Source organism: Oryzias latipes, chromosome 14 (assembly GCF_053564925.1).
Source record: "Oryzias latipes strain Hd-rR chromosome 14, Olatipes_Hd-rR_3.1".
Taxonomy (NCBI): domain Eukaryota; kingdom Metazoa; phylum Chordata; class Actinopteri; order Beloniformes; family Adrianichthyidae; genus Oryzias; species Oryzias latipes.
Genome location: NC_136250.1, coordinates 24,243,226 through 24,265,660, shown reverse-complemented (window position 1 = coordinate 24,265,660; position 22,435 = coordinate 24,243,226). Strand labels below are relative to the sequence as shown.

At 39.3% G+C, this 22,435-nt stretch overlaps 1 protein-coding gene across 2 annotated transcripts; it reads left to right on the top strand.

Moving 5' to 3' along the window:
- Positions 1–13,784, top strand: slc23a1 (solute carrier family 23 member 1). 2 transcript variants are annotated; one of them, XM_004076729.5, is made up of 14 exons: positions 1–149; positions 305–475; positions 3,981–4,138; positions 4,230–4,318; positions 4,397–4,464; positions 5,380–5,561; positions 7,174–7,294; positions 7,388–7,544; positions 8,950–9,097; positions 9,172–9,277; positions 9,444–9,573; positions 9,651–9,794; positions 10,605–10,700; positions 13,377–13,784. In XM_004076729.5, the coding sequence occupies exons 1-14, from the start codon at positions 132–134 to the stop codon at positions 13,607–13,609; spliced, it is 1,821 nt and encodes a 606-aa protein (XP_004076777.2). In that variant the 5' UTR covers positions 1–131; the 3' UTR covers positions 13,610–13,784. The 2 variants fall into 2 exon arrangements, with proteins under 2 accessions (XP_004076777.2, XP_020564742.1); XM_020709083.3 differs by having other exon boundaries at positions 120–149; positions 4,001–4,138.
- The last annotated feature ends 8,651 nt before the right edge of the window (positions 13,785–22,435 follow it).

Here is a 22,435-nt window from a genome sequence, read left to right as displayed (position 1 = left end):
CAGTGCGCCCTCAGGTGAGGCTCAGGGTCCAGGTGATCGCAATGGTTAATAATCTGTTAATATTTGTCTGGACTTCAACCTAACCCCCAACACTCCCCACAGTGAAGAATTGTCACACTGAAACAGGTGAAATGGACGGCAGCTTCCAGGTAAATTTCCTATCGATCAGACCCATTATTGACACACACAGAGGCAGCTGTGTGTGTTTGTTTGTGTACCTGTTTGTGTGTGTTTGTATTCATGTGAGTGTGAGCAGCAGGGACAGTAAACCAGGAATTGATCCATTTTCTCCGATGTGTGAAAGAGTCAGGATGACCTGGAGAAGCAGCTTTCAAAAAAGCAAAACAGGACAGCCGAGACAGACGGATACATCAGAAAGAAGGAAGATGGGATGGAAGCAAAAAACGCAGTGGACATGATTTACACCATTGAAGATGTCCCTCCCTGGTACCTGTGCATCCTGTTGGGACTGCAGGTAAACGGCTGTGTGTGTGTGTTTTTCGTTATTAAGCTGATGATCATGAACTCGTCTCAATGCCATCATAAAGTCAAAACCACACTTTAAATTCTAAAGTGTGTGTGTGGAGGAGGAATTGTCTCTGCTTCAAATCAATGAGAGCTTTTCAAATGTTTGCATTTTAGATTTTTTAACATAAAGAGATGAAAATATATGAACTACAATGAAAGAGAAGAGAAATGGATGCAGGTGTGAAGCGGGTTCCTGCTTCCGCTGGTGTGAAACCCTCTGTCTGTAAAACAGAGACACAAAGCTACATTTCTCTTCCTTATTTATTTTCCTAGTCAGCTTTAACATCTAATGTGGTCAGAAGTTTTTGCAATACAAGAAAAAACTCACCATTTGGTCCCAAAGGCAGCCATCTTGAGCAGGATGTAGGATGAGGTGCCTTTTCATAGGTTGAGTAGCAGGCGGGTCTTCGTGTTTAATTAAACTTTTAAAGCTATAAGTTGTCAAATGTGTTATGTCCTTTTTTTTTTAATTATAAAAATGTAATGTGGGTAAAGCATTTCAATATTTTAAGTAAATATCAATAATCTAAATGCAGAAATCTCTTCTTCAGTTTCCTCACTGGCTCTTTTCTCCCCAAAGAAACTTGTTTGGCTTTTATTAACTTTTAGCTTTGGGCTTATGACTTAGCTAGCGCTCCGAGCGAGTGACGACTTTATATCACGTAACACAGCAAGACAGGTGGATGTGGTGAACAAAATCTGGTAATTTTCCAAAATAAATCTCCTACTGAATCAGAAATTTAAAAAGCGGAAAGACTCAAATCTTTTTTTTATTTTTTTATTGACAAAATTAAAAATTATTCAGCAGTTTTACCTTTTGGCAGTAAATGGTTTTACAAATAGAAAAAACTAGAACAAAGTCTAAGCGGCAGATGAAAACAATATAATAAGATAGAGTAATAAGCAATAAAAGCAAATAAAACATAGATATTTATTACCAAACTCAAAGTGTCAAAAAAAAAAAAACATTCAAATAAAATAAAAAGAAACAAAGGCATTAATCCACATAAACCGATGAAAAGCTGAAGAGTTTTACAGTTTTCGATTTATGTATTTTTTTAAGAGATTTATATTAAAAAAAGCAGGAAATCATTTTTAAAATACAAAATTTGAGCTTCTCTTTTATTAAATGAAATGTATGAATAAAAGGTTTACCTAAAATAACAAAAGAATCAAAGTTAGCGCATGAATTTATTTTCTGTATGTGGCCCAGTACCAAGCGGCCCTCGCAGGGTTTGGGACCCCTGAGTTAATGGGAACAAGCAGCACGTTGAAAAATGACGAGTTGAGGACACCAAAAATGTAAAAAAAAAGTGACGCAGAGAGGGGGGCCCTGGAAATATGTCCATATATGACAAGTTGGGAGAAAGACTGCACCATTTACAATAGAGGCACCAATTGTATTAATTTTGCGTCAAGTTTGAATCTAGGCCCGGGTCTGGGTCCGCATGACCTGGCATCTGGGTCCGGATCCGGCCAGCTGACCCCTAGTTAGTGAGCCCTGATTGAGAGGAACACATGGATCCACAGAACTAAAAAGAAAGCTGGGTGTGATCTTGTTTGTTTCATTTGTTAATGAATAGTAAGGCGTTCCAGCATGTCCTAGGGGCTTCCTTCTAAATGAGCACGCTATCTTCCCAATCATTAACTTTGCGGACTGAAACTTTCCTTCAATTGTTCTTGAGTCCTGTTTCAATGTTCTCCACTGAGCCTCCTCTGTTATGGCTTTTATTCTGGAGTAGAAATGCTATCAGATGCACAGAGGTTGTGAAACAATTAACAAAATAATCAGTGTGTGCAGGAGTAAAGGCCAAGAGGTTGTCCTCCGTCGTGCTGGAATGTTAATGAAAAAGTTTCCTTGAATTCAGTCTCAGCATTTTTGGAAACCAATCATTTATCTAGATTAAAGATAAGGTGCTGTGCAGTCAAAGTAAATAAAAAGTTTATTTTCAGTCTTTTATTGTTGAAGAATGATCAAACAGGACAGAGTTATGAGGAAACATCAACAATTATTTGGTTCCACAAGAAAAAAAAAACAAAGATCAAGCATATGCTAAAAGTGAATGTGTGTTCCTGTGTGAATGGAACTGTTACTAAAGGTAGAACAAAACTTTATATGCATGAACTTGGCAGGATCCAATAGATTTCAATCAGTAGTCATCTATTCTGTCAATGCTGAATACATGTTTATGTGTTCAGCATTGACATGAATATTATGAATTAATCATTTATACAAATATTTAATTGTGTTTAACCCTAAAGCAAAAAAGAAAAAGATTTCACACAGAAACTCCAAACAAGGGCCAGAAGACAGTATTGAAATGTACATCTTTTTCCACTTTTACTGCCAAAAAGGGAATTTCAGACCCTTAAACGAGTTAAAGTTGCTCTGTGACTAGATCCCACCCCTCCTCCTCTGACAGTTTTTCTGGGATTGTTCCGTTTGAAAAACGGCAAGGAGATGCTTCATTCATTCTAACACCATCTTCCTGCTGCAGTCAGGTTTCTGTGAGACAGAATAGATCAACACGATCATCAGTTATCAAACCATTCAGTAGCAGACACTTTGAGGACAGACGTCTGATCTTCAATTGGTCACCTTTATTTGTTTTGTCATCGTCATCATTTCTTAATAAAACAACTTAAAATGGTATTTCAATCATTTAAAAAGTTGACTGATCATTTTAAGTGTGAGTTGAGGGAGGAAAGTCTGGGCATATTTGCTGTCCCGTGGCATGGATGGATGGATGGATGAATGACTGGATGGATGGATGGATGGATGGATGGATGGATGGATGACTGGATGGATGGATGGATGGATGAATGACTGAATAGATGGACGGACGGACGGACGGATGGATGGATGGGTGGGTGGGTGGGTGGATGGATGGATGGATGGATGGATGGATTTTTAAAACTGCAACATATTTATATACTTTGTTCCTTTTCTCTTTATTGTTATGTGTGTCATTATAATAAACTGTCCACACTTCCTGTTTCTGGTTCAACAATACTATGCCACAGTGGCAAATGCATTATACAACTTGAATCATTACGAAAAACCAACAAGTCAATGTTAAGAACCAAATGATAGCAACTGTGTAATGGAAAAAAACTCAAACATAACAGGGGTGGGATTATGTGAATTTGCTTCTTCCCACTCCCTTTAAAGCTAGTAATCAAACTCTTTAGATTCAGTGTAGTTGATTTTATTGATTGATTACATGAATTTAAAATAATTGAACACTTCATTACAAAAATTACAAAACACAGATGCAGCAAACCCAGTTAAGATATCAAGTAATTAATTGTTGTGATAAAAGACAAAGATGTTAGAAGAGGTAGAGTAGATGCAAATGTGATTTTCCCATTTTTATGTAAAGACAGTGGTTTTTAGACAGTAGAGCTGGAATGTAGGTTACAATTCTGCGCCTTACTCCTTTTTTTCACAGCATTACCTGACATGTTTTAGTGGGACTGTTGCTGTGCCGTTTCTACTTGCTGAAGCCATGTGTGTGGGTCAAGACCAAAACACTGTGAGTCAGCTGATTGGAACCATTTTTACCACTGTTGGCATCACTACTCTGATCCAGACAACTGTGGGAGTCAGGTGAGTCTGAGCAGGTACACATGGGCCAGGTAAAGATCTTCTCTCTTAGTGTGGTGAGAGTAGGAGATAACAAGTGTGTTCTTGTGGTTAGACTTCCTCTGTTCCAGGCCAGTGCGTTTGCTTTCCTGATCCCTGCCCAGGCAATACTTGGCCTTGACCGTTGGAAGTGTCCCAGCGAAGGTCAGAGTCTGTCTGTTTCAAACCCTGTTCTTCATGAACTCACTGCCTCAAGGTTCTAAAGTTTGATTTTATCCACAGAGGAGATTTACGGAAATTGGAGTGTTCCCCTCAACACCTCACACATCTGGCAGCCTCGCATGAGAGAGGTATGAGGGCATCTTTGGCATTTATACTGTGGTCAGAGGTAGATGAAGCATAAAGATCAACCATAACATTCATCATTTTACTTCAAAGAAAATTTTGGTGTTGCTGTTTCTGCTCCTGGACTTCTGTATTTTCAAGCTCACTTAAACTGATAAAGGTTGGTGTTGCTAAAACTAAAAAAATAAAAAATTGCTCTGTGCGCATCATCGCTAGTGACAGACGATACCAATGAAAGGAAAGGTATACAAAACTGTGGTGAGCCCAGCCATGTTCAGAGTGGCACAGAGGAAAAGATAGGAAGCAGGAGGGAGCAGAGATGGAGATGCTGAAGTTCTCTTTGGGAGTGACCAGGGTGGATAGGATCTGGAATAAGGACATCAGAGGGACAGCAAATGTTAGAGGTTTTGGAGGGGAGTCATACACTGAGAAGGTTCAGACATGTCCAGAGGAGAGACAATGAACCTATTGTAGAAGGATCCTGAGTCTAGAGCTGCCAGGCAAGAGATCTAGAGGAAGACCAAAGAGGAGGTTTATGGATGCAGTGAAGGAAGACCTGAAGGTAGCTGGTGTTAGAGTAGAGGATGCAGAAGACAGGGTTAGATGGAGGAAGCGATTCACTGTGGCGACCCCTGAAAGGAAAAGAAAAAGGAAAAGTTTGACTCAACATAAAATGTGAATCCACAATTTCCTATTCTATCATTCAGGCTAACCAACTTCTTTCTTTATTCATCACGTTGGTGTAAGGGGGCACTGGAGCTGCAAAGTCTCTGGGCTGGATCTTTGTTCTTAAACTTTTTGTTCTGCCTAAGAAGGCTACAGACTTTGACCTGGAATTAAGTCATACGCCCAGTCCAAGTCTGCTGGGTTCTGATCCAGTTCACATGAACCAATGAATCGTTGTTTGATGTTTCCTGCAGATTCAAGGTGCCATCATCATGTCCAGTCTGGTAGAGGTTATCATAGGTCTGTGCGGGTTACCCGGTCTGCTGCTGAAGTACATTGGTCCACTCACCATCACGCCCACAGTTTCCCTCATTGGCCTGTCTGTCTTTACCACGGCGGGGGACCGTGCAGGATCCCACTGGGGCCTCTCAGCTCTGTGAGTCACCTGAACAAAAGTGTCACTTGTGTGTTTCTGTGTGTGTGTGTTTTTCTGTCAGTGTGGAAGGTAATGTCCTCCCAGAATATCTGAGGATTTCATTGGAACAGCTAGTCAGTTTAGTGAAATGTTCCATAGACTGGATCAGGGCAGGAGGTCTTGTTCTAATACCTGTAGATTTTATCTAGAAGTTAAAAGGATGCTGCAGATTACCACCTAACTGATCTTCAGATATTTAAGGTTTTTGGTTTAACTCTATCTGAACTTCCTGCAGTTATGCAGTTAAGTCTTCTCTGTTGACACTTAAATTGGTTTCTGCGTATAGGTTAGAGTTGACAGGTGCTATGTTGTCCTGTACCCCTCTCCAAGTCCTTGAGAATGGCTACAGATTCAAGCCATGAGTTTAGGGAGGTGGGTGCCATGGGAGTTATGACTTTGGGTCTGTCTGTGGAGTGGATGGAGCCCTCCTGGACAGATGCTTTAGAGCACAGCACATACTTTGGGCATTGAGATACTTGGCTTTGGCACTTTCCCCTGGTGTTGTGGCATGAATCTCCACCCCGCCTCTGTTTTTAATTGCACATTTGACATGCAGGAAAAGTTGGACACCCCTGCTTACAAACAACAGGTGTCATTAAAAACTGCAACTTGCCAAAAAATCCTGTAGCACAGTACAAGGAGGTCAGTCACCTATGATCTTTTGCCTGCCCACATCCCTTGTTTGAGGGCCCCAGCAGCTGATGTGGGGATGGGGGTTAAGCCCTCTGTGAGTTGGATCCTTGGGTCGAGCGACACCCTGTCCACATGCTGTGGGTAATCTCTACAATCAATGAATTTGGAATTGCAATAGATTTGAGCTGGGGGAGATATTTTTGTCCCTGGGAGGATGGTTTTAAGTCCCTATCCGTCACAAGAACAGGAAGATGGCTGGTTCCAACTGCAGCAGGTTTATTAGCTCAGCTAAAAGTTCATAAATCTAAATCAGGGTCGGGCACGTAGGGGTCAATAACAGGCATGAAATTATAGGAGGAGAGACGAGTAGTCAGGATCCAGGCGAGAGTCGGGGCAGGCGGCAAACAAACAGTCATATACAGGGTCAGGAAACAGAAGATGAGGTCCAAAGTTAACGCTCGGTAATGAAGGCAGAGTGGCACAGACAATGCTTTGCACTGAGCTGAGCTCAGTGCAGTGCTTTAGTATGCTGTGGTTGATTGAATAAATAACAATCGGGTGCACAGCATCCAGGAAGTGTGCTCTGGGGTTGCTGGGAGCTGTAGTGTACCTAGAACTCTGGGGACGGCTCCTGCCGATGACCAGAGGCGGAGACAGAGACTGAATTCTGACACTACCTTTCTGTGCCAGGTCGGTCTGTATGCCCATCGTTGCCTCTGTAACTAGAACTTGACCTGTCTTGGCTTTCCAGTTGTTTTCCTGATGGAGACCAGTGCTCTTCTCCTCACAGATTTTATTGTGGGTTTTACAAAACAATCACTAAATAAATGCATTAAATGTCAGTACTAGGCCTATGTGTTTTTTATGTGTTGGAATGACATTGTACCTATTGTGCTTTACCCCCTCATGTTTTTATAGTGGTTTCTCATTCTATCTGCAGGTGTATCCTGTGCATCGTTCTATTTGCTCAGTACCTCAGAACAACATCAATTCCTGTTCCTTTTTATAGCCGAAAGAAAGGTCTGACCTCAACCAAAGTTCAGATTTTCAAAATGTTTCCCGTAAGTGAAAAATAATACAGTGTTCAGACACATGTTGATGCTGTGATTCAGTTCTGTGATTTCTAAAATCCTAAAGTTTTTTTCCACCATCAGATCATACTAGCAATCATGTTGGTTTGGCTCGTCTGCTACATCCTCACTTTGACAAACCTGCTGCCCAGTAATCCAAGTCGCTATGGTCACAAAGCCCGGACTGATGCCCGAGGCGACATCATGGCATCAGCGCCATGGTTCAGAGTGCCCTACCCATGTGAGTCCGCCCATTCTGATGATGGTGATGATAAGGAAGAAAAAAAAATTGATATTCAGATATGACCATATCTTCAGGCTTCAGGTGTGATGTGAGACTGAAGAGTGTCATCAAGAGGTCATGATTGTGGTTGTCGGGATGCTGAAGACAGTCTGCAAATGTTAAAGATAATCTGAATAATGATCTATATTGCCTGTACATAGCAAGAACCCCCTTTTGGGATCATGGTGATTACCATCCGAGCTACTGTTGACCGTAAGCAGGGTACACCTAAAACACCAGTCTGTTGCAGGGTCACAAACTAACATGCAAACCTAGAACCAATGTAGGAACACCAATTAACCAATGAAGCATATTTTGGGACTTTCGGAAGAAATCAGAGTGCCAGGAGAAAAACCCACACATGCACAAGGAGAAGATGCAAAGTCCACACAAAAAAAAATCCAGCTGAGATTTGAACCAGGACCTTTTCACTTTCAGGCAACTGCGCTAACCTGCTTTACCAACTACACACCTTTTTTAGTCATGCTGGTAGTTTTCTATGTGTAAAATACACATTGAAGAATGTGATGTGAAAAGGCTTTAAGTCATATCTAATTTTCCTTGTTTTTGATGCTTTTTACAGAACATATCAAAAATGTTAAATGCATTGACAATTCAATTCAATTCAATTCAATTCAATTTTATTTGTATGGCCCAAAATCACAACAATAGTCGTCTCGATGGGCTTCGAAGTAATACATGAACTCAAAAGGATCACGAATACAAAGAGTTCAATAGGAAAATACTAAAAAGAACTAACAAACTGACTAAGCTATACTGGCATCCCTGCCCTTAGACCCCCCTTTGCGGTAAGGAAAAACTCCCAAAAAAAAAACGGATTCCGGAAAAAACGAAGAAACCTCAGGGGTGAAAACGACGAAACCTTCATGAGCTTTGATATGAATGAAAAAACACATTTAAATTTATGGCAAAATTCTGAGCACATGTTTTTTTCATATATATAATGACAAATTGGAAAATTCAGAGGAATTTGAACCAAGTAGCTTCAACATTCCTGTGTCACTCAGTGCTAACCACAATGGCCCTGTTGACATTGATGATCGTGATCAGGATCATGATAGTAATGGTTATATTGAGGGTCACAAACCTGGAGCTTCAACTTGTTTATTTTCAGTTAGTCCAGGAAGTACAAGAACACAAATTCATGGAACATTGGCTTAAGACATCAAAAATTTTTAGCTGCTGGAAAAACAAGATAAAGGGATGAAGATGGACAAACTCAAAGTCCCTGAAACATCTGTTAGAAGACAGAAAAAAAGTTTTCAAAATCATAAAAGTGGTTGTGATGAGGCTGTTTATAATAAAGTGCTCCTGTAACACGAAGGGGGCTTTTCCCCTACAGGCCAGTGGGGGCTGCCTGTGGTGACAGTTGCGGGGGTGCTGGGCATGTTCAGTGCCACCATGGCAGGTATCGTGGAGTCGATTGGAGATTACTATGCCTGTGCCCGTCTTTCAGGGGCCACACCTCCTCCGGTACATGCAATTAACAGGTTAGGGTGACGCTGTGGACTAAACCAAACTCAAAAGTTCCAGTTTGGGCTGAGTTTTTCTGTCATTGTTTCAGGGGGATCTTCACTGAGGGTGTCTGCTGTATCATTGCTGGTCTTCTGGGTACAGGAAACGGTTCCACCTCCTCCAGTCCAAACATTGGTGTTCTGGGCATTACAAAGGTCGGTACATTCATTTACCTAAAGAGACCTCTTAGCTTACCAGTCCTTGACTTGGTGAAACAAAATGAACCGCGTCTGTAGATTTGCAGAGACTCATGTGTTCCTCTTGTGTTCATGTGTTCCTCTTGTGATCCTGATGATGTTGGCATTTTTGGTTTGTCTGCAGGTGGGGAGCCGAAGGGTGGTCCAGTATGGGGCTGGTATAATGCTCCTGCTGGGATCAGTTGGAAAGTTCACAGCTCTATTTGCCTCACTGCCGGACCCCATCCTGGGAGGGATGTTTTGCACGCTGTTTGGTTAGTTTCAGGCATCAGAGCTTCATGCGAGAACTATGACAATGCCTCATAAATCCAAGTCTTTGTTTGTTCCTCAGGAATGATCACAGCCGTTGGACTGTCCAACCTGCAGCTTGTTGACTTGAACTCATCCAGAAACCTTTTTGTTCTTGGTTTCTCAATGTTCTTTGGCCTCACTCTGCCAACATATCTGGACACACATCCTAAGTCAATCAGTACAGGTACGTCTGGGTTCATCTGTGCCGAAGGACAACAGCTGGTCTTTGATAGGAATAATATACAGAATCAAAAATGATTCATTTATATCAAATCACTAGAGCTTTATTGGACCAAATAGAAACTCAGTTTTGGTAAACACTTGGGGCAGGAATTTGAACTGGCTTCCAAATTCCAAGTTTTGGTTTCTCTCACTACGTAAGGTGAGTGTGAAATGGAACATTATTTTTACTGAAGAGTCTGTCTTCTTAAAACTAATTCTAGATCAACATTTATTTTATAACCTGCACTTTCTGCTGATGGTTAATATTTGTAATATTTACAGCAATAAACCATCTTTCAGACACGCCAAATCACCATCCAGCACGTAAATGCAACCAGCTCAGTCTCAGTAATGGCTGCTTCATGCAACATTTCCACAGTATTGTTGGTCATAGTTAGATAGGAATGTTAAAGGACATTTAGACTGAGAAATTCCCTCACATGATTAATAAAGTACAGTAACATGACATAATCTCTCCTGTGGTAAATGGGAGAAAATCTCATTACTTCTGTTACATTAATATAAACTAACAAACAGGGACAGAAGGAGCAACATTACCTTTGACTTAGAACCCTTCCTGTTGCAAACACTAACCACTCAAAGAGAAGAAGAAAGCCGGAAAAGATCAGTAACGAGTTTTGAGAGCTGACTAACTGATGGCTGAGGAAAGTGAAAGCTTGGATTTATATGAACGCCCTTTACATTTTTGGACGGTGTGGCTTCATTCAGATTCATGTCATGAGGATAATTCAGACATGCCTTTTGTATCCAGGTGTTCCAGAACTGGACCAGATCCTGACAGTTCTTCTGTCCACAGAGATGTTTGTTGGAGGTTTCCTTGCCTTTTGTCTTGACAACACAATACCAGGTATACCAAAAAAAAAGTATTTATTCATCGTAGTTCACTTGGTGTTTTTTCAGGTTTATTCTTAACATATTGGAATCATCTATTGTAAAAAGGGCATGACCCGCTGTTTTCATGAACACTTTCTGTGTTTGGGTAAAAACAGAAAGATGGCTGTTTTAGGAAGAGCAAATGGGGTAAATGTCAGAACTTCTGTACTGAGTTGGCCCGGGAGTCGGTGCTGGTGAAATGTTACTGTTTGTAGGCAGAGAGAAAAAAAGAATCAGTGTGTGAAGGAGAGGAACTGAAGTGGAACGGTGAGGTTACGCAGAGCAGAGGTGGAGAAGGTGGAGGACTTTGAGTTCTTAGGGTAAACAGTCCAGAACAAACAGTGGAAAAGAGGTGGAGAGATGTGTTCAAGAAGGTTGGAATGGGTGGAGGAAGGCTTCAGGTGTGATGTGAGACTGAAGAGTGTCATCAAGAATTGAAGGAAAGGGGTGGAAGATGGTGGTGAGACAGAGACAGGAAGCAGATCTGGAGGTAGCAGAGATGAAGATGTGGAGGTTCTCCAGACCAGGATGGAGAGGATCAGGAAGAAGAGGAAGAGATCATGGTGGATGTTTCCTTATCTAAGAAGTTGATGAATAATAGAGACAATATTATGAAACCAGCTGATCACTGCAGTGTTGTTGTGGTGATGGAGAAACAGCTGTATTTTTGGAAACGTTACAAGCAACTATCCTGAATTAAATACGCCTTTCAATATGGAAAGACTGAACATGATTATCACTATCTTTCAAAAAATATGCGAGATCAAATAGTTAATGCTTAGCAGAGTAATGACCGAACAGGGAGTTCTGAACCTCAAGCCAGATGATTTTATTTACTCCCTAAAGTTCACAAAGTTATATCTTCTTCTTGCAAACTCTTTCAAATGCTCCCAGGGTGATCACTAGACTGCAGCTGTAAAAGCTAAAGGTCAGCTACATTTTGACAAGGAAATCAAACGTACCTTCAGTCTAACGTAAAGGGTTAAGTGACACTCAATAAATGTTTTTTTTTCACCTGTTTGTATGTCTTCCGTAATATCCATATTAAAATAACAACTGTGTGCATCAACTGTAAAAAGATGTTTTCTACAAATTTGATTACAAAAACATACCAAAATATAGAATAGTTCCAATTATTTAAATCTATTCTTCCACAAAAGACTTTAAAGTTGATGGACAGAGCTTTTTACTCATAAAAAACATGACCTTGGGCATTTAAATAAGGCTAAAAGGGAAAGTACTACAATTCAATTTTATTTATGTAGCCCAATATCACATTAATGGTCGTCTTAATGGGCTTTTTACCCGTAATTGTAAAGTAAACATAAAATTTTAATGATCATGAAGTAACAGAATTCAATAAGTAAATTCTAAACTAAACTAAAAAAACAGACTAAACTAAACTGGGTATCCCTGCCCTTAGAGGAGAAATTTTCTTAAAAACTGGATTCCAGAAACAAATTACAGAAAAAAAGAAGAAACCTCAGGAGTGTCAACATCACAATTTTTCACATTTGCACCGGACAAATCTCAAAAAAAGGCTTTGTGCTAATTCACATAACTGGATGGATACTTTCAAGTGCCACAACCTCTCTATTAAACTTAGATTAACAATAGATCTCCACTCCATTGTTTTCTGGACACAACAACTTTAAAGGACACAACAACTTTTTTAAAGGAATAGATGCACCCCTGTATATAAGCAGTTACCTCCCTAACACACAGATGCAGGACTAGTTAAGTTCTAGCTGCTAAGATTCCACAGATTTCGTGTATAAAAAGATTTTTACAGAAACCACTAAGGTGTTCCTCACTGTATTGCCCAGCAGAGAGCGCTCCTGGACTTTTTCAGGTTCGGCTTTAAGATTTACAAGTCCAAACCCGCCCAGGTCTCATCTGCTCTTCCTGTTGTCGCCACTTATTCTGAGCCACCTGTCAAGCTAGTCAACAGAATAAAAGAAAAGTTTAACTGATCAGGAACAAACTGATCAAGACTTCAGAATAAATCAGCACTCCAAGGTCATAAATAAATACTTCAAATTTCACGCCAAAACCAGGCCAGTCAAAGAATGACTACAATTTCTGGGCCATGGTGAGAGAGAGCAGGGAACCTCTGATTAGAGAATCAAAAGTTTGAATCCCTCCTTTGTGTTGAAGAATATATGAGTGAATGGGACTGCGGCTGTAAACCATTTAGGGTCTTCTAAGAAGGGATTAACCCTTGTGCTATCCTAGGCACTTTACAATGGGAGTTGGGTCATCTAGACCCACTAGACAGTGCGCTGAACCTTTTTTCTTCAATGATTTGTGGTTTTCACTGGTGTCCATGGATTACATGAAATCTCTCCACCTTTATCCACCTTTTTCATGGTAGGGAGAACACGTCAATGTGAGGGTGGGGTCATCTAAGATTCTAAGAATCTGTGCCATTTACCAATCAAAAAGTGGTAGAGTCTGTATGATTTGATGGTCCAACGCAGGACAGACAGATGGAGACGCTTTAGACACTTTCAGAGGGGGAGCAGGGATTTCATCTGTGGAAGGACGCTGAGATTACCGCAGGCAGGAAGGAGGACCAAGCGCTGCCAGAAACAAACGTTTTTTTTTCCATAGTTTTTGTAATGCAGATTTGTTTTCATCTTATTCTCAGGTACCAGAGAAGAAAGAGGGCTTGTGGGATGGGGTTCCTCCTCCATCTCCTCCTCTTCCTCCTCGTATGACTTTCCTGTGGGGATGACCGTGATAAGGCGGACCCGGTGGCTCAAGCGCTTTCCCATCAGCCCCTCCTTCACAGGTTTCAGGGCGCATGATGATGATGCTCCTCCCGAGCAGGAGGAGAGAGAGGAGGAGGATGAAAGCCAGCTGCCCACCACCAAGTTGTGACGAAGCCTTGACTCTGCACAGAAGCAGAAGGACGCTGCCTCCACTTTCACAGATAACCCTGTGAGAAAACGCCATTTACAGGACTGTCAAGGTGTTTATCTGTAACCCAAAATTTCCCCACTTGAGCAGCATCTGTTACCATGGAAACAGAAAATTAAAAGAAAATTAAGTTTGATTTGATGTGTATTATTTTTCCCTTTTATTTGTTGCACCACATGCATGTTGTGGGCTACAGGTCTTAGAGAACACTTATAGCACACGTAAAGTTGAAGTAGGTGAGACGCAGGCACTTTGTAGAGATTTTTCAGTTTTTCAGTTTGTGTAGATATCCCACACTTAAGTGCACGTGCACCTTTTAATTTTTTTTAATACGAAATGGTTTATTGTGTCATGATGTGTATGACGCGACAGACCCAGACGCTGGAACCCGGAAGCAAACTCAAACCAAGAAGTAGTTTAACAGATTTATTTCTCTTCCAGAATGGGGCATAGAGAAAGTTTGTAGCTTTTGTAATCTTGCTGATACGTCCTGTCGTCTGCGTTGAATCTGGATGTTGGAGCAGGGGTTCGAGACAGGCTTGGTCCTTGGCAGGAGACTTGGCCAGACAGGAGTGAGCGAGACCGGAGCGCGGCGAGACAGGATCGTCGTGGCAGGAGCAGGATGGATCAAGCTCTTCGAGAGGAGCAACCAGGTGGATAATCGTAGTGAAGAACCATTAGAGCGAGCGACAAGGCGAGGTAAGTAACAAGTTGAAACCAGGAACACTAGGTTAACTTGGCGACCACACATAAGCACCGTAGAGTGTAATGAACTGGCGATGAATACTGGGGTTGGATCTCCTTAAGAAGGCTGGAGCGTAATGAGGTGAGTATCTGCAGCTGGTTCCAATCAGCAGAGCAGAGGAGAGATGGGAGGGGGAGAGTAGGCTGCCAGAGGCACCATGACATATTTCAAGCAATCAAACAAGAATAATACACAAAAAACATTACAATCCTCAGTTATACATTCATATAATGACATATCAAACTTAGGATAATTAGACATAAAATGAAATATGGCTTGAAAGGGAGTGGAAGGAAGCGAACTCATATAATCCCACCCCTGTTCTACCGCAACCATTTTATTACATGATTTATCATTATCTGGCGCCTAACTTTTTTTTTTGTAATATTGTTTTTATTTTAATTTTTGGTACATTATCAACCATAATCACAAGCTTTACATCCAATTTGTATATGTGAGCAAAAATAGAATAAACAAAATAGAACAGAGAAAAAAAAACTAAACAATAACAAGAAGAAAAAAAAAGCAAATCAACCTCTACTAATCAGGAAATTAAAGAAAAGCCATCTTTTGATACATTTTTCAAATACAAATGCATTTTTTTTTTTAAATACTGAATGTTTACAGAGTATTCTTAGTTAGTCTTGGTCATCCACAGATCCATTCTCCAAATTAAGACTCCTCACAAAACTTTTTAGAGGACCCCACATTTCTGCAAACAGTTCCAACTTTCCTTTCCTAATACATGTAATCCTTTCTAATGGAAAAACTACGAGCATCTGTTTCACCCAGTGAATCAATTTGGGCCTACAGGTTCTTCTCCAAAACATTGCAATGGTTCTTTTTGCTTGTAAAAAATTCATGTCAATCATAATTTGTTCGCTTTTACTAAACTTGGGATTTGAAGGATATATACCTAGAATAAACATAACAGGATTTGTTGGAACAGTTTTTGAAACAGTCATCTCCACTGCTTTTCTAACCTCCTCCCAAAAAAGTCTTATCTCAGGGCATTGCCACATGCAGTGGAAGAGAGTCCCTTTAGCCTCAGCACACTTACAACAGATATCGGGAATATTACTGTTATATCGGTTCAGTTGCGCTGGTGTTATATATGTTCTCATAAGCCACTTGTATTGCAGAACCCTAAACCGAGTACTGATTATCTGTTTGTGAACTTTGCTACAAGCTAACTCCCAATCTTCCTTTGACAAGGTTGTTTTGAGATCCTCATTCCAGGCCTTAAATTTAAAATCAGAGTTTTCCTTAGAGTTGGACAACAAAAGATCATAAAATTCTGATATGGCACCTTTATTCCGACTATTTTTAGAAAGCATTCTTTCAAGTGATGTTTTTTTTGGCTTAGTTAATTGATTACCCTGCCTTTCTCTAATAAAACTCCGTAACTGAAGGAATTTAAAGAAACATTTCCTATCAATGTTATACTTGCATGTCAGTTCGTCAAAGGACATTAGTGATTCTGAATTTGGTAAATATAGATCCTGTATTGATTTTAATCCTCTCGAAGACCAGTCTTGAAAGATAATATCTGCCCTCCCTGGGATAAAATACTGGTTTCCCCAAATTGGGGTGTACAAAGATAAGTTATTAGTTTCATTAGTATGCTTGTATACCCTAGACCAGATTTTTATTATGTATTTAACAATTGGATTTGTAGTTTTCTTAATCAAATTAAAAATCGTATCTGAATAAAGATAATATGGCAGTGGTAAATCTAGACCAACAGATTCCATTTCTTTCCACTGGGGGGCATCAATAATTTCAAAATAAAATTTTATTGATCTTAATTGTGTAGCCCAATGATACCAAATTATATTTGGACATTTTAACCCGCCCTGGTTATATGGCAGTTGCATCATGGATAACCGAATTCGTGCTTTATCATTTTTCCAAATAAATGCAAGAAATTGTTTTTTGATTTTTGAAAAGAAATCATCAGGTGGGGGCAATGGTAAATTCTGAAACACGTACAACATTTTGGGGAGAGTATTCATTTTTATAGCATTAATTCTTCCCATCAAGGAGAGAGGTAAGGACATCCACCTATCAACAGACACTGTAATTTCATTTATCAAAGATTCATAGTTAACCCTAACAACGTCGTTTAGTTTACGTCTGATTTCTATACCTAAATATGTAAAATGATCCACAAGTTTGAATGATAAAGCCCGCGAGTTAGGATTGCTAGCTTGTTTTTCATCAAGTACTAGAATGGCAGATTTTGTATTATTGACTGTATAACCAGAGATCTTGCCAAAGTTTTCTATCAATTTTAAGATAATTGGAATTGTTTTACTCATGTTTGAGATGAATAGGATAACATCATCTGCATACAATGCAATTTTGTGTTCTTCGTGCCCGATTGTTATTCCTGCTATATCCTTATTTTTCCTTATGGCAATTGCAAAAGGTTCTATTGCCAATGTAAAAAGGAGGGGCAACAAAGTGCAACCTTGTCTACATCCTCTCTTTATCGTAATCGGCTGCGAGACATTTTTGTTTGTCACCACCTCAGCAGTAGCATTTAAATATAGTAAGCGCACCCATTTTAGGAAGTTGTTGCCATACTCAAATCGATGTAAAACGTTAAAAAGATAAGGCCATTCAACCTTGTCAAACGCTTTTTCGGCATCCAAAGATAAGAAGGCTTTATCTGTGGTGTTATCTAAACCATGAATAAGATTAAGAACCCTCCGAACGTTATGAAACCCCTGCCGCCCTAAAATGAAGCCGTTTTGATCCCTATGGATTACATAGGGTAAAGTTTCTTGTAGCCGTTTGGCCAAAATTTTACAAAGAATTTTTAAATCAGCATTCAAAAGGCTTATTGGTCTCATGTTTTCGCAACAGTTGTTTGGGCGGCCAGGTTTGGGTAGTAGTGTTATAGTGGCTGCTGTCAGTGATTTTGGTAAACTTCCACATTGAAATGCTTCTAAAAACATATCCAAAAGAGGTTTAAGTAGTTTAGATTTGAATTTTTTGTAAAAGTCAATTGGAAGTCCATCAGGGCCAGGTGTTTTACCTACCTTCATATCATCAATAGCCTTACTGATATCTTTTTCCTCCAAACTAGCTTCAAGTCTTTCTGTAAATTTTTCTGGAATTTGAGGAATTTCTACAGAATCTAAAAATATATTTTGACTATCACAGTTTTCCCCTGAGTTGTATAATTTCCCATAATATTCTCTAAATTCTTTGTTGATTTCTACAGGATTGGTTATTGTAATACCTTCGCCATTTATGATTGAAGTTATTGCTTTTTTAGTTTCTAATTGTTTAATTTGCCATGCCAATAAAAACCCCACTTTCTCTCCTTGTTCATAGAAGTTCTGATTAAGCCTGATAATGTCAGAAATTGCTCTATCTGCTGACATTTTGTTATATTCTGCTTTAAGTGTGAACAATTCTTTTTCAGCATTAGCAGTATTATTTTTGATCACCTGGTTCTGAAGAGTTTTTATTTTAGTCTCGAGTAACAATCTCTCTTTATGAAAATCTCTAGTTTTGGATGAGGTGTAACTAATTATATATCCTCTCACTACAGCCTTAAACGCCTCCCATTTTATTGCTGCAGTTGTTTCATTTGTATTAACCTTGAAGTAGTCATCTATTACCTTTCCAATGTATTTCAGAAAATTATCGTCTAACAGCCATTTTTGATTTAGACTCCATTTGGGTGGATCTCTGACAAGGGCATCCTCTGTGTAAATGATGCCACATGGTCCATGATCTGACAGCAGTATACTATCATAAAAGCAATACTCAATTTTGGATATTAATAAGGCAGATATTAAAAATAATCAATGCGAGAGAAAGTTCGGTGTGTTCCTGAATAGCATGAGTAGGTAATGTCATTGGGTTTTAAATGTCTCCAGATGTCTATTAAATTTAATTCACTCATAAAATGTTTGATCGTTGTCCTGCTTTTATTGTGGGTATTGTCACATCCAGTAGATCGGTCCTTAGTTGGGTCTAATGTACAATTCCAGTCTCCTGCAATTACATAGAGACCTGGGAGGGTGGAAAGAATAAGAAATAAATTGACAAAGAAATGATCGTCATCGACATTTGGCCCATATAGATTCACTAGATTCAATCTGGTTTCAAGTAGTGAGCCTTGGAGAATCAAATATCTTCCTAATTTGTCTTCAATTACATTTGACACTTGGAAAGGAACTGAATTATGTACAAGGGTCATAACTCCTCTTGCTTGTGAGCTGTAAGATGCTGCATAGACAGTTCCCTGCCATCTCCTTCTAATCTTCACATGGTCCTCTTTGATAGTGTGTGTCTCTTGTAAAAAGACTATTTTTGCACCTGAGTCATTAATCTTATTCATTACTTGTTTTAGCTTTTTTATTTTCTGCAAACCTCTGCAATTCCAGGATATGAAATTAATTTTCATTTTTTTAGACATTTTAAATCAAAAAACAAAGTTCTGATGACTGATTGTTTGAGAAGGTTGATCACTGAACAAAACACACTCTGAACTTCACAAACAAAAGGAAAACCCATCCCACACCTAAGTGGTTACCCCCCCCCCCCTTTCTATATAGCTTCCTCTAACCTGTAAGGATAAATCGTTGACCTCGATTGGTCCTCTAAAAAAAAAAAAGAAATGTCACTAAATTAAAACGCTCCCCTGCTCCGTTTTATTTTCTCGTTCTCTACCCCTTTTTTATTCCCCTTTTTTCTTTGTTCCCCTTTTTTTTCTTCTTTTATAATGCTTTTAAATGTTACTGTGCACTGATATAAAGATATCAAACAGAAATGTACATAAGAGAGTCAGTAAATAAGGCATGTGCAGATTTAACTGAATACAATTAAAGAGATGTTAATGATATACAAAAACAACAAAATAGATAAATAAATAAAAACGCTGCTTTATTATGCAGTATTATCTAGCAGGATTTCTCTTGGATTTCTCTTATTTTCCTACTGTGTACTCATTGTTCATTAATTTAGAGATATCAAACAACCAAACAAAATATTCAACATGGGTAGTAGATATGGCATGCACAGATTTAGTCAAATGAAATTAAGCAGAATGTTTTTAAGATTAAAAATAAATAAATCGAACAGAAATAAAAACTTGCAGAGCCTAACCTAGCTGATTAGGTTCCTCTTATTATATTAATATGAAGATACAAAAAAAAAAAAAAGTATTTAACAGAGCCCAGTAAAGGTGGCATACATAGGCTTAAAAAAGCTGTATTTTTACTATGCAGTCTAACCAAACTAGTTAGATTTTTCTCTTTCAATGCTACTTATGAACTCCTGCACTTGTGATACATTATCAAATGTGTGAGTTCTTTCTTTGTATGTTACCAGCAGCTTGGTAGGTGGTCTGAATCCATGCCTCAGTCCCAGTCGCCGCAGCTGCGCGCGCACCGCGTCGTACTGCTTCCTCTGTTTGTGCACCTCAGTTGCCAGATCGTTGTAAAGTCGAACGTTGATATTCTTGTATCGGATGTCCCCCTTCTTTCTTGCAGCATTCATTACAGCGACTTTCTGCTTGTAGTTCAGAAACCTCATAATCAGAGGTCTTGGTGGATCTCCCGTAGCTCTTCTGGGTCCGACGCGGTGCGCTCTCTCCAGCACCAGAGGCGAGCGCAGAGGTCCCATGTCCAGCGCGTCTGCTAGCCAGTTCTCCAGAAATGAACACGGGTCGGGACCCTCCGCTCCCTCCGGCAGTCCGACCACCCGAATATTGTTTAGGCGCGATCTGGTTTCCATATCAACCAATTTATCCTCCAAGGCTTTGTTTCTTTTTTCTAAGTCTTCAACTTTGCCTTTGAGAACACAGCACTCGTCCTCCACCGCGGAGACGCGCTCCTCAGCTTCTCCGATCCTGCTGGTGCAGTCAGCTAGCTGCTTTGTTGTTTCTTCCGCTGCTTTCAGAATATCGTTCAGCTTGTCCTTAAACTCATTCTTTAGGTCCCCCACCGCCTTCAGGATTTCCTCCTTAACAAGTTTAAGTTCACTGGCCGCTCCGGTATGGGGCACAGAGCTAGCTTCTTTAGTATTAGCATCTTCCTCCCCCGGACCAGCTGTTTCTTTGCTGGTTTTTGGCTCTGGAGATCTTCCGAAGTCAGACAACTTCGACTGTGTAGCTGTTTTCCCCTTTTCCTTGGCCATCTTGGCATGAGTTGGCATTTTCATTCAATTAAAATTAGCTTCCCGTGCACACTTTCCCCAAATTGGATAATTTGAACAGGATTTTGGCAAAAAAATATCGGAGCTGGCTCGCGCACGTCTCTCTAGTTTGCGGCCATCTTGGGAAGTCTCGCGCCTAACTTTTATCAGAGAGAAATAAGAATCCTTGAGTATCAATAATGCACATGACAAAGATGAACTGGAAGGAGCTGCATTTCCAGAAGAAAATCCAGGGTTGAATGCTGCACTGCTGAATGAAAGCTGAATTTGCTGAAGAAATGGCTGAACTGTCCCGGAAAATCCTGGAATATCTTGAAAAGTTAAAGGACCAAAAGTCAAACCAGGAATAAACTGAAAAAGTTTAACGTTGTAATAGTAGAATGGTTAAAATAGGTCAAAATTGTACAAGAAGTTAAGCATGAAAGCTTGTTGAAGAAATGGCTGAACTGTTGAAAATTTGAAGATTTGAAAGAACGAATATGTTAGGGGAAAGGAATGAGCTGAACGATTTAATAGTAGAATGGTTAAAGTAGGTGAAAAACTGTAAAAAAAAAAAAATTTAGCGCAATGTATTTTAATTGAGCAAAAATCCTGGATAATCCTGGAATATCTTGAAAAGTTCAAGGACCAAAAGTCATAGCAGGAATAAGCTGAAAAAGTTGAACATTGTAATAGTAGAATGGTTAAAATAGGTCAAAACTTGTAGAAGGAGTTAAGCATGAAAGCTAAAATTATTGAAAAAATCACTGAACTGTTGAAAATTTGAAGATGTTGCTAAAATGGCTAAAAGTGCTAGCATTAGAATCAACATCATCAACTGACTCAAAAAAAACCCACATTGTTTGAGAGTATCATATTGGTAAAAGCTACATGTTCTAAGTTAATAGAAAAATCCACTTTTTTTTAAATGGTGGCTTTTCTGTTGATTTTATCTCCATAGCAACCATTTTATGTTTGGGTCGCCTGGGGTTGACGAACAAATCGACGTCAGTTTCAGATGAATCAGAAAAAGTAAACCTTTGGACGTCCATAGCAACGAAGTTTGTTTGCTAACCACGCCCACATTCCTTATATGTCCAGATCCAGTGAATTTCAATGTGTTTAGTTCCAGCCATGGATGAAGTTTATTGCAATATTTGCTTCAGATTTTGTCATAAAATGGCCACCAAACAGTAGGTTGTTTCGACATCCCATAATGATTTCTAAACGTATTTTATAGTCCAAAGCCCTTCGATCATTTTAACATTTGAACGGTGTCTCTAGCTAGTCTGTTGAAGTTATAATGGTTGAAAGAAAAATAGGTTTTCGAGGATTCTCAATGTATTTCAATGGAGCAAAAATCTTGGAAAATCCTGGAATATCCTGGAATATCTTGAAAGGTTCAATAAAAAGGGGCCACCATATAATAAAATGAAATGAATAAAAATTAGAATAAAGTTGTAAAATCATAAACTCATGATTTAAAAATTCATAATTTTAAGGAAAAAAGTCATGTTATTTCCAAAATAAAGTTGTATTTTCCTAATAAATAAAGCTGTACATTTACAAAAACAAGAATGCTTTTTTTCTTCTTAATTTGAGCTTCAGAACATTCCAGGCTATAGCAACAATCCTAAACATCAAAATCAATCAAGAAAAAATAAGCCAAGTGCAGCAGATTCAGCGACATACTTAAACAGTAATGCTCGATTGTTTCAACGTTTTGTCAAATGTAACATTTTATTTCTTCTATGGTATTTATTTATTTATTCATTCATTCATTTATTTATTTATTTATTTTGTGGTGGCCCTAATAATCCGTCGAAATGACAACTACGTGTCTTTTTTTTAGTTATTGAAAATTCCTTCGTTCTAGAGCCGCTTAC

Bases quoted from the DNA above. Each gene is read 5' to 3' on its own strand.
- slc23a1 (XM_004076729.5), top strand. The intron at 7,295-7,387 runs GTAAGTGAAAAA...TTCCACCATCAG, and splicing joins AGATTTTCAAAATGTTTCCC to ATCATACTAGCAATCATGTT. The intron at 7,545-8,949 runs GTGAGTCCGCCC...TTTCCCCTACAG, and splicing joins GTTCAGAGTGCCCTACCCAT to GCCAGTGGGGGCTGCCTGTG.